The sequence below is a fragment of the Brienomyrus brachyistius genome, chromosome 2 (assembly GCF_023856365.1).
Source record: "Brienomyrus brachyistius isolate T26 chromosome 2, BBRACH_0.4, whole genome shotgun sequence".
In the NCBI taxonomy this organism is placed as follows: Eukaryota; Metazoa; Chordata; class Actinopteri; order Osteoglossiformes; family Mormyridae; genus Brienomyrus; species Brienomyrus brachyistius.
Window position 1 is genome coordinate 23,279,819 of NC_064534.1, and position 12,634 is coordinate 23,292,452.

A 12,634-nucleotide genomic window follows, 5' to 3' on the forward strand; every position below is an offset into this window, starting at 1 on the left:
AAACCTCTAATTTTCCCATAATATCCTGGTTATTAGAGAAAACACAATCAAAAAGGGCTTCGCCCCTGGTAGGGGTGTTAAACTGAGTCCGTGTCTGTGTGTCCTTAGTTAGGTCATTAACGTCTTAACGTCGCCAGTGTTCCCTGTGTTCCTGAGTACGTTTCCCCTAATAAACCTCATGTTCCCCCGACTCCTGGGCTCCTGTGCCTGCATCCCCGCTTCCCCGCTCCATGCCAGTGTAGTCATGACAATCCCTTTGTTTTCTGATTCTCCCTTTGTGTTCTGTCATGTTAATAAAACCCTGCTTTGTCAGAGCCACTACATGGATAGTCTCTCCATCATGCCCCCCCCATAACATAATTGCATCAAGCTACAGGGGGCACATTAAGTAAGCAAAATTTCTCCTGTTATACCTTTGACCAGGTCCCAGTTCTCCACTGAGCAGGACAGAGCTGTCTGTTGCAGGGCCTCCGGCTCTCTGGTTTCTTCCCGCTGCAGTGCTTGCTGTGGACTGATCGATTAGCACCTTCATGAAGGAGCTGCATGCACTGCACTGTGCGGATCTGATAGCCCAAGTTGCCACATGTCTTGGTGCAGTGCTCCCATTCTTCCGCTATCCACCTGGATGAGTATAAAAAAGGAGGGTGAAACGGTCTGGCTTGTGAAAAGGCAGTATGGCTGGTGTACTCTTAGATAATGGGTGGGCAACCTTATCCAGAAAGGACCATTAGGCATGTGGGTTTTTGCTGCAACTCCCTAATTAGATTATTAATTAAAGGACTGATTGGCTGAAGAGTCCTCACACCTGGGTGTGAACAGCTCACCTAAAGGTTACCCCCAAAGCCTGCATACACACCGGCCCTTTGTGGATAAGACTGCCCACCCTAGCCCTAAATGGGATGTGCGCCAACTGCTAGACACAAACATGCCCCCGCAGTCATACAGTACAGAGTTTCTTCAGCTTACACTTGTAACTGTACATTCATTGCAAACTCAAACTATCTGTACTTATACTTAGTCAACTCCTTCGCAGCATGCATGTTTGTAATAAGCTATTTGCCACATTCACGCATCATTTTGGACAAATGCATTGCAAAATAAAGGAAATGTAAGTGTGATTGTACCAATTGATTGATGCCAATTTACCTTATGACAAATCATTTTCCTTAAGATAAACACCAAAACAAAAAGTAACTATTAATATTTATTAGACCACGCAGTCTTACTCACTGTGGTGTTGTGCATTCTTCCATGTTACATATGCGACGGACTGGTTTTGGCTTCTTGCTGACGTCACAATAGCTTTGATGGGCCATCTTGCTGTCACCTTTTTTTCTACATCCATACTTAGTATACTGAAACCCTGAAAGCAAACAAGTTAATCTGACTGTATTTGATTAAGCATAAGTGTAACATGGAGAATTTTTGTTCACGATACCTCCAGCACAAGGTCTGGAACACTGTGACCAATTCTTCAATGCCCATTCATAGATATCCTCCTGAATTACATTGTTGTGGTGGACTGGAATGGAGTCTTCATGTACAATGTATTTATACATCAGAGTAGATGCTGTCTTATTATCCTGAGGGATAATCTTAAAATAGACAAACAGTTTTGTTTCAATGAATGATTTATAATTATAAATAAGAGGGTAAGTTTGCAGAGAATTTCTTTCGTTATGGTAACATCTACTCGCAAACCAGGGAAGTGACATGAAAGGCAGGGACAAATGGGCACTGACCCTGACATTCATAGAGCATTCATAATGCATAATAAACATGGCTATAATGTGTTAAGCATTTTTATAAAACATTATAGGCGTGTTTATAATACTTCATGAATGCATTACAAGGTATTACAAGGGTATCTATGATGACTGCTTTAGGTGTTTACCAATGTATCAATTCATTAAAAATAATAAGCATGATAATAATGCGTTATTTGATACAACAATATTTTATCTTCATAACAAAATACTTCTGAATACTTACCAGAACAACCACTTCATCATTTAAAGGCCCATCTGTGTATAAGGTCTCAACATTATTCTCAATGATGTAATTCCATTGCACTCCCAAATCAATGAAAGTCTTTGATTTTGCCTCAACTCCTTTTCCATTAAGTATATATTGTCCTGTTGCTTGGTTCTTGATTGCTGAAATAAACATCTTGTAATCGATAACATTCTGATACTTGAAATAGTTAAAAAAAATCAAAAGGTGTATTTGTGATGCAATGAAAACAATTACAGAAATTCCAATAATAATGTATCATGAATTTGCAAACAAAAAAATAGCAGGCACCCTCTCATAATCCACTGATGATAAACATTTTTGCTACCTTTAGCAATAAGTAATACATATAAGTAGCACTCAAAACAGAGAATGGATATAATTCGAAGCATTCATCCATTTTGTTAAATTATATATCTGAAGTATCATTTATGTTGTATTTTCACAAGACATGTTACCTTTCCATAATGATAACTCGCTCCATCGCAGCAAAGTAAATAAATATTCAAGTCAAGATTCTGAACTAGTACAGTGAAAACTGCTTATAGTGATCATGGTTACAGTGATCAACGTATTATTTGGAACAAAAAGCTTGGGACGGAATCATTTCTGCCGATCAAATAATTTGCTTATAGGAATCAAGTAGTGTTCACTTTGGGTCTTTTAAACATGACAACATATGGAAAAAATGAAAACTGTGGTAATTCTTTTTTTTGTTTTTTTTTTACTTTACTTTGATAACCTTACTTCGCAGCAGCAAAACTACAATAAGTATTTTGAGACAATGTAACCCCGAGAAAATGTGCTGTATAAATAAACTTGAATTGAATATTTATGTACAGTACTGTACTGTATTACAGGGTATTTGAATTACACACAGTTCTGTAATGTAATTTGTACAGAACTGTAATTTGAAAAGTGTTTAAAACAGATGTACTGTGTTTTGAAAACGCAATCTGTTGTACCTTATATTCATGTAATAAATATACAAATGTATATTAGCACAGCAGCTTACCCTGGTGAACCACACATTACCCCCACTGTACAGATGCTACCAAAAAATTATTTATTTATTTAGAGATATTAGGCTGTCATATATATATATATAGTATCCATCTGGGTGTAATTTCTACTTCAGAATAATTAATTAATGTTAGAAAAAAATACTGCAACACTGGCAGGTAGTTAGAATTAGTGCTATTTAAAATGAATGAGGTGCTTTCTATAAAATTTCAAAAACTGAAGTTATAGTGTCTAATTCAAATTGCATTCTCTATACATTTACCACACTTTCCTTTAAAGTACATAAGTATATAACTGAAACACTTACCAAGAATTTGAGGTAATCCCTCATGTTCCTGAACCATCACATGTCTAGCACCAGGTGGAATGAGAAACATCTTAAAGTGGCCTTTGTATTTATATGCAAAAAGAAAATAAGCAAAGTTTCAGAAATACAATAGAACTGATTAGTGATGGAAAAATGTTCCGCTATAGAGGTGGTTAGAAAACACGTAATTGTCTTTACCAATTAACAGATAACAGCATGAAACGCACTACAAATCTACTATGACTTTTCATTGTGCGTGGTCATGACAACCTGCAAATGAAAATCACTGCAAAAGAAAAAAAAACTGAGAAAGGTTTCATATTCATTCATAAGCTAAGGTATTTTGATTCTTATATCTGACCCTTCGATATTACCATATCGAATTTAGTAAGACGAAGCATTACTGAATATCATTCTAGTCTCTTATAAGATCATATCATACAGAAAAATATCACAAACATTATAAAAACGAATGAATAAGTGAAGCTTTGTCAGTTTTAATTGAGGTTAAACAGAAAAACAGCAATTTCGCATCTCACTTCTGGGATGTCCACACTCCTGCAACCTAGTAAGACTCACCGAGAAATGTTTTATAATCTTCTGTTTCATTCAGAGACACATTACTGGCTTCTTTAGCCAGAAGGAATGCTCCTCTTTTTCTCCCTTTACATAAATATTTTGTTACTGTTTTAAAAGATCCCATTACATGCAATGGTCTAGACCAGAGAAACTTAAATTCTGTTCTGAGGGGCTTCGCTTCAGATTTCCTGTCATAAAAACATCGTTGTCAGAACAGTTTTAATTAATGATAACTGCTGTTGACGAGCAGATTGAAAAATATTCCCTCTCTATGTAGCCTACACTGAATGCTTTTAAAAGGCATGCCAAATAATATTTGGCATGTAGGAGACATAGTCCTCAGTTCAGTCCAGACCATGTTCAAAAGGTAAGAACTGTAATGTCTGCCTTGACTATTACCAAATAACAAATGAATCCACTGACATGTCATTAGGGGTGTTTTATAGCACAATCTGGACTGGGATACTGACGAGTCAAGCTTGGGAATCCTCTAGTTATGCAAATATATATGAGAGGTGCGTGAGGTTAACAGTACCATATCCTCCTGTCTATGCATTTCTGCAACATACTGACTACAATAGATTGAGAAAAGTGACTCAAAAATCTAAATATGACACTGACCTTTCTGATTGTATAAGACTAAACATTTCTGGCAACATGATAAAGTCATGGCATTAAAATATACTTCCTATAATGTTAGTAATTTTGTTGCACCTTCGTTCTTCAGGTAAATGGCCTGAAAAATACCAGTGAAAGGTTTAGTACGTAGCTCTCTCAAAAAGTATTAGGCTACGTCTACATTTCAAATTCCCTAAAGGTAATTGTTGCCTGTCAGCTTTTCAGTTCATTATGTCACCCAATGCCATGCCAATGTCATCCAGCACACTCTGTTTTCCAGAGCCTTCTCACTGGCAGATGCTACAGATCTCTGATCCCCAAAACATTTTGCCTACTGTGGTCACAACTTTTAACACTTAAAACAAAAGAATTTCCCACTTTAAACATTACTGCACTGTAAATATAGCGCACTTTTAGCTGCAAATTTCAATTTGAACTGTTCGAGTAGCTGTATTTACTGCATCGGTACTTTCAGTTGTGTATTTGTGAGCTGTGGATGTTTACTGTTATTATTTAGTTTTTTTTCTTTTTTTCCTATGTTTTTTTTATCTCTGTTCAATTTCTGTGAACCCAGATAAAGGAAACTGTACCATCTATACTTGCTACTCCATACACCCCTGCCTTGTCCATTCCAAAATAAGATAGTACTATGCATTTTTAAGCACCACAATGAAACGCTAAATTAAACCAGAAAACTTTGCACTTCCTCTCATATCATAACATTCTCAGTGTAGTCTTTAGACGAAGCCTTTATGGCAATTATTACTTTACTCCACAGCTACAATTTCAAGTTACTTACTTAAATGCTGTATTTCCACATAATTCCATGATTCCACATAAGACATTGTGAATGAATACCTGACATGTTATTGGGTGATATGAAAGAATTATTTTAGTGTTATTAATTATGCACCTATGAATGAGAATTTTGTTTCATTCCTCTAACGTACAAAAGCAAGTCAATTAAAGAAAAGGCTAAAATGGGAAGGCAAAGGCATTAAGTAACACTGGATACTTGCTGATTTTGCTTTCCAACAAATGCATTTCTTTTTGGCATCGCTTGCTTAATTTTTTTCCTGTTAAAAAAAGGTATGTGATTACAATGTCTCCATTCATTCATTCCACCATGGACACACTATTCCTGTTGGATGATCTCATTTTCATTTTAGCTAAGTAATAGTGTTAAATCACAGGCAAAAGGAAATCACTCCATACGTTAGATTTTCTGTAAAATATTGCTCCCAGTATATAACACATAAATCTATAGGAATTCCCTTTCATTGCTTGTGCTGTTGAAAATGGCACTTCCCATTTTTGCCAGTGTGTTGTAGTTGACCCATGGCTAACTTTGGTCTATATATGTTTTAGAAACATACATTTTCTTCAAAATGCAAGACTTTTTTTGTTTATGCTACTTAGTCAAAAAAAGGAATTCTTACAATTATTAATCATCTTGTTCCCTCGTGTCTGTCAATATCCAACAAGATATCAGTTACTTTTACTGCAGATATATAAAGGTTTTAAGTCTTCAATGTTTAAAGCTCTCTGAGTATTTAGTATATATCTACAATAAAAATACAATAAAGAAACAAGCATTTCTTCTGTTGTCCAGATTCTGTTCTCCAGTTACTGATCTTGTTAGATGACTAGATAAACACCACTTCAGTTCCCAAACCTCTGTTCAGGGCCACCAGTCATTCAATGCATTCAATAGATTTCACCACCTGCTTACTTAGATGTGTAATTTTATGAGAATACTGATTAGCCAAACACGGCATACTAGTGGTCGAGTCAACAAACACATGGATATACTAGATGGTTACTGCAGATACTGATGTGACTTTAGGAGACATTTTGAAATGGTAAGCTAACACACTTTGGCAGACATCAAAGTTTTACGTGAACATGAAGATCATCCATCCATCCATCCATTTTCCAAACTACTTATCCTACTGGGTCGCGGGGGGTCCGGAACCTATCCCGGAAGCAACGGGCACGAGGCAGGGAACAACCCAGGATGGGGGGCCAGCCCATCGCAGGGCACACTCACACACCATTCACTCACACAGGTACACCTAACGGCAATTTAGCAACTCCAATCAGACTGTTTTTGGACTGTGGGGGAAACCGGAGTACCCGGAGGAAACCCCATGACGACATGGGGAGAACATGCAAACTCCACACACATGTGACCCAGGCGTAGACTCGAACCCGGGTCCCAGAGGTGTGAGGCGACAGTGCTAACCACTGCACCACCATGCCGCCCCGGATAACAACATCCATCCATCCATCCATTTTCCAAACCGCTTATCCTAGTGGGTCGCGGGGGGTCCGGAGCCTATCCCGGAATCAATGGGCACGAGGCAGGGAACAACCAAGGATGGGGGGCCAGCCCATCGCAGGGCACACTCACACACCATTCACTCACACATGCACACCTATGGGCAATTCAGCAACTCCAATTAGCCTCAGCATGTTTTTGGACTGTGGGGGGAAACCGGAGTACCCGGAGGAAACCCCACGACGACATGGGGAGAACATGCAAACTCCACACACATGTGACCCAGGCGTAGACTCGAACCCGGGTCCCAGAGGTGTGAGGCGACAGTGCTAACCACTGCACCACCATGCCGCCCCGGATAACAACATGAGCTTGTTAATTAATGGGTCCGAGGGACATGCAATTAATCAATCAAAAGGAAAAAAAAAACTCGAAAAAAAAGAAGGTGCCAGATTATAATGGGATTTTACATTAAATATTCTGTTTTAGAAGTACATTCACTGAAAGGTATTATCATTTGTAGCTGTATTGCTTTAATAACAGTGAGAAGCATATACTGTATATACGGTATATAGTGACAGTGCAAAAGCAAATATCTTTGAGGTATATTCATGAAATTTGTGTTTTAGATCAAAAGATGAAAATTTGGCTAAAATAGTGTCACGCCCCAGTCGTCGGATCCCCCCGTGTGCCACGCTGCCGCATCTACCTCGCGTGGAATCTCTGTGTTACCAGCTGCTTCAAGTCGTGTTGAGTAAGTACGCGTTAGAGTACTGTATGTTTCCCCAGTCCGGTCACTGACGTCAGTTCTATGTGCTACTCCGTGTTCCTGCTTGTGTTCTCCCTTAATAAATCCTACATTTCCCCAACTCCTTGGACTCCTGCTCCTCTTTCCCTGCTCCGTACTCCCACGTATATGACATACTGAATATTAGCTTGTTTTCTTGGTAAAGTTTTAATACATCCTAAACCATCCCAAACCAGTGTTGTTTATTCACCCTGAGGGATGGCTTTACTGTGTATTTTGGGGACAGTGCTGTGTGCTGTGATAAAAGGCTTTAAAACCAACCTACCCGATTTCTTGGGAGTGCGAGTGAAGGTTCCCTTGACAGTCCTACAATGAGAGTCGTCTCCGTCACACACCCCACAATTATCCTCAACTTTGTTTGAGCCAATTTCTTTGTCACAGCCCACTTTCTGTGAAAGGAAATAGGCAACAGAGTAAAGCACAGTTTCTAAACTGTGTACTGCTGATGGATATGGGCTGATTAGCTGTAATTTGGCTTTTACCATACTGCCTGCCAAATAAAACTATAAAGCTTGTTAGAAGCACATCTATTACAATATGATGCCATCCATCAAGCATGGAGAGTTTGAATTTTACTTGGCTGTGTTTCAGATGCTCAAAGAATATGTATGATCTAGCTTGGTAATTTAATGATCTGATGTTTGTAGCTATCTATGGATAAGGAAAAACAAATATTTACAGATAAATGATTTCGCATGCTGTCATCAACTGTGCATAAAATGACTCAAAGATATTAGCTAAAAAATAGTTTAAAAATTATAAGGTTATGTAATGATATGGTATAAATGTTTAAACAGGTTTCATGTTTTGATACAAAAATGCTGCAGATTTTTTTCTATTGGTGTCAGATGTGTTTTATGTCAAACCAGTTTTTTTTAGAAATGGTGCTTGTAAATCAATCAATAATCAATGCATAATTATAACTGCCTGAAACTAATACAAAAATTGTATATAGGCAAATCATGCACACGTTTTACAGATATTATATGTGTGAGAAAAAGGGCGTAAGAATGGACGATGACTAAAATAATCAGATAATATGGGAGATAATAGTGGAATAGCAATACACCCTTTCCCCACAATCCTCTGCATTTCAGAGTACTGATAGTACAGTTTGCTGTGACCTAGTCTGTGTTTTCTTCAGTCCTATAAAAACGTGGATAAATTAAAAAAAAAGGAAAACAAATATTAAAAAATAAATAAAAATACAGTAATAGAGTATTGCAAAAAGTGTATTTTGGTAAAGCATTTATCAGGTGTAGCAAATTACAAAATGACATCTCTTTCCTTACCACGCATTCTCCCCGCACACAGATGCTGTGAGGGTCTCTGTAGGAGCATCTTGTCCCATCATGCACTAATTGCTTCATATAAGCCACATTGCTTGTTTCTCTTGACTGACAGTACAAGTGACATCTTTTATTTTCTAGAAAAATAAACATCACAAATGAAAACAATAGTAGTAATAATGTCAAATACCTACATGTGTATGTACAGTATGTATGGCCATAAGACAATACTGCTTGTGGTATTTGAAATATAGAAAAATGTATAAAGTTCACAGTAGGCAACTAAATGTAAGGAGGTAACTGTTATGAATACTAAATATCATATTAAATAATGTAGGCTAAAACAAGGTAAGCTAACTTCATTCGGTAAAAAAAATCCAGTTGAATAAATGGATCTTAAAAGACCTACAGTCGCATCGCTACTGACAATGTGACTGGTCACACTTTGCACATACTCACCGTCTGGGTGCTCATAAGGTAGCCAGTGGTGCTTGCTGTTTTGAAACTTGAAGTACAAGTTACGTTTCTGGCACTGCTGTGCCCGAAAGTCTTCAGATTTCTTGGGGCAGTCATCCATGTTGCAAAGCTGATACTCAAAGTTTACACCTGGACAATCCTGGCCTCCATTAGAAGGGCTGTCGGATACATATAAAATTTTAAATTGATGTATTTTATGTGTACACTCATCTTCCAACTGCTTATCCAGTACGGGGGTAGGTTTACCAACTTACAAATTGTCAAGGAAATAGAGTATATTTTCACACAGTATCACAAGTTTGAAGTTTTTGAAAGAATTTTCAACTTTCAGATGGTATCCACCTAAGGTCCTTTTCATAGCAGCCTTTTTCATAATGCAGAATTAGCAGAAAATGTAAAAAAAAAAAGAATAAATAAACAAATAGATTTTAGAAATATGAAAGAGGTAGGGAATTTCCCATAGGAACTGTTCATAGAAATTTAAAGAAGATTATCAAGTTAGTTCAGCACTTAACATATGTGCACCAGATACAGAGATTATAAACATGAGTGCTAACTTTGCAAGTAAAACAAATTTATAGAAGAATAAATATTACTGCTGAAATAATGGGTAGGTTATTTTGCAGATTATCTACCCCCTTTTTATCCACATTTTCACAGTATGTTACAATTCAAAAGTTTTATTTAAACCAGTCCTACACAGGGTTGTTGCATTGCCGGGTTCTGAACCGAACCCCAGTCCCACAGCTTCGAGTACAAGAGCCAGACTTGGTCCAGGAACCCCAGGCACCATCTTGCTTTGCATGGTTGGAGGTCCTCCACATGCAGTGACCTTTGTAACACCACTGGAAAAATTCAGATCTTTGGTAAGCTTTCTGTTAGCGTTATGCATTATGCTGTTTTAATAAAGGTGTCACAAAATAGCTAAATGTAGTATGGCAATATGAACAACACACTGAAATTACCTTTCCTGGGGAACATTCTGTCCCATCCAAAGGTGGCCCTTTTTTAGTCTTGCAGAAATAGGGATTATCAGAATGACTGCACCACAGTTGCTTGCAAGGATCAAAGGTACGAAACTGAAGAAGTTAAAAGAATTATTGCATTCCTAACAAGAAAATAAAGATGAACACTATTTCCAGCAGTTTCACTGCAAGGTCCATCAATGTACATAACAAAAAACAAAATGTGCCCTGCAGTGCTTGTCCTCATTCTTTGACAAATGTTGTTTTGACCAATAAAAAAAAGATAACTGTGGTGACAGATTCACAAGTTATATTCTTGATTGGTTAGTGAACACATAAGCATTACAGTAACTAACACTATTTTACACACATTTCTGAATCTACTTACAGATGTGCAGATCTTGTATCCAACTCCAAAATCAAATCGGCATTGATCATCCATAGAATAATTCATTCCAGGGAGTTCAGGAATTTGGGGCCAGTCGTGCATGAAAGGGTCATCCAACAGGCAATCATAGGAGCTATAAAACATATGACACATATACAAATTGTGGAGATGTGATGTCACTCCTTATCACACGTTCCATTAAAGTAAATTTAATCCAACTTTCAGATGAGAACTCACTGTATGTATTTTTTGAGCTCTTGCCCGCTACATATTGACCAGTGGTACCGATGGAAAGCAGCTTGCACAAGAGGAGCCATGACACTGCCCATTGCAACCTCGTCCCCACATCGATTTCCCTGCCCGTCATGCTCCATTCCCAGCCTAACGGAAAGAGCACACATTTATCATGGACATTTCATGTTTCTAGAAAACATGATGGTGGGTTTTAATAGGTTTTTGATACGTAAAACGCATATCCTTATAAGTGATTATTAAATTATAAGCAAAAAAAATGATTTGAGAAGATCTGGTGAAGAAAAAGACATGCTTTTTGGTATTACATACTTTTTTCAGTATTTTAATCATTTTTTGGTTATTGGCTGTTGCACTGGAAAAATACTTTCCTTTCAACATAAAATAATCTGTAGCATTCAAATATGAGCCATTTCCTTCTTAGCAAATGTAGCAAAACAGACAGTTGAAATTTCGAGTATCATTTTCAGATTTATGTAAGGACTTGAAGCATTTTGAAGTAAGAAAATGATGACGGTTTTGAAAACCTCTAGACTAACAATTCAAATATCTTTCAGGTATAATCATAGAGCCATATGTTCACATAAAAGTCTTTCTTTTTGTGTTTACTCATAATCACTCTACACATTTCACAAGCAATTGATTTCAGCAGATTACTCTGCCACTTAAAAGCTGAAGCACATTTGTCCCCTGAAACAGCAACAAATATAATCAGGGGAATGAAAATATTTATCTGCTATGTTGCTTGCATTCCAAGCGTTGACCTTCAGTGCTGTGTTCAGCCTGCCCCTCTCCATCTGGAGGGAGTTATGTAATATTCCATACACACATCTGCCAAAGAAACCTACACATGGCCCGTTTCATGGGCTACCACGAATGCGGAGGAGAAGCCGTCTTCGTGATTGAGGGTGCAGCTCCGGACCGGATGGCACATCCCCGTAACCGGGGCGTATCCTGCGAGGGTGACCGAAAAAGAGGTACAACTCTTATTCTGTACAAATACTGTACCTTAAATCCATTATTTTGTGAGCCAGAGTGACAGCAAGATTTTTTATGACCAAATACTTACTGTATTATCAATAAAGCATTATTAAAAAAATTTATAAAACCAAACTTCATAACAGAAAACATGTTTTACGAACATTCTTAAATGCGCTGAATTGCTGCTAAGCAAATCAGTCTCTGTGGCATTGAATATATCTGCATATCATTTTAGTGCCTGAAAACATTCACAAATATGACCATTTCTGTGCCCTTGACAGCAGAGCTAGGTATAACATTTTTTTTCAGTATTTTGGAAAGTTGAGGACCTAGCCTAAATTTGTCATGCCATACCGTTGCTCGTAACATGATCCACTGGAGATATGGTTTATTTGGATTTTTGAAGAAACACCTTACATTAAAATATTATGACTGCATTACTCAGGAGGAGGAAAAGTGGGAAAATGTGAAATAGAAACATGAATTTACTACATGTGCTGTTAATGTCAGCTATGCCCATGCATATGTGTACCCTTTATTCTGTAATACATCAATTCCACATTTAGGATACAGCCTTACCATTGATGTGTGGTGGCAGATTTTTTTGTGATTCTTGGAACTTGTGAAATTATTTCCACAAATTTGAAAGACCA

General features: G+C 37.5%; 1 protein-coding gene across 4 annotated transcripts in view; it reads right to left on the reverse strand.

Moving 5' to 3' along the window:
* adamts3 (ADAM metallopeptidase with thrombospondin type 1 motif, 3) overlaps positions 1–12,634 on the reverse strand; it is a 54,056-nt gene that overhangs the window by 9,150 nt on the left and 32,272 nt on the right. For 3 of the 4 annotated variants that reach the window (XM_048998795.1, XM_048998803.1, XM_048998790.1), the window contains exons 8-20: positions 11,849–11,954; positions 10,986–11,129; positions 10,749–10,881; positions 10,361–10,474; positions 10,095–10,240; positions 9,378–9,553; positions 8,922–9,055; positions 7,895–8,018; positions 3,344–3,424; positions 1,993–2,156; positions 1,439–1,595; positions 1,231–1,363; positions 414–621 (exon numbers count right to left, since the gene is read on the reverse strand). In XM_048998795.1, coding sequence (XP_048854752.1) covers positions 414–621; positions 1,231–1,363; positions 1,439–1,595; positions 1,993–2,156; positions 3,344–3,424; positions 7,895–8,018; positions 8,922–9,055; positions 9,378–9,553; positions 10,095–10,240; positions 10,361–10,474; positions 10,749–10,881; positions 10,986–11,129; positions 11,849–11,954 — 1,820 coding nt within the window. The remainder of the gene's footprint in view (positions 1–413; positions 622–1,230; positions 1,364–1,438; positions 1,596–1,992; positions 2,157–3,343; positions 3,425–7,894; positions 8,019–8,921; positions 9,056–9,377; positions 9,554–10,094; positions 10,241–10,360; positions 10,475–10,748; positions 10,882–10,985; positions 11,130–11,848; positions 11,955–12,634) is intronic. The other variant, XM_048998808.1, reaches the window with a different exon arrangement.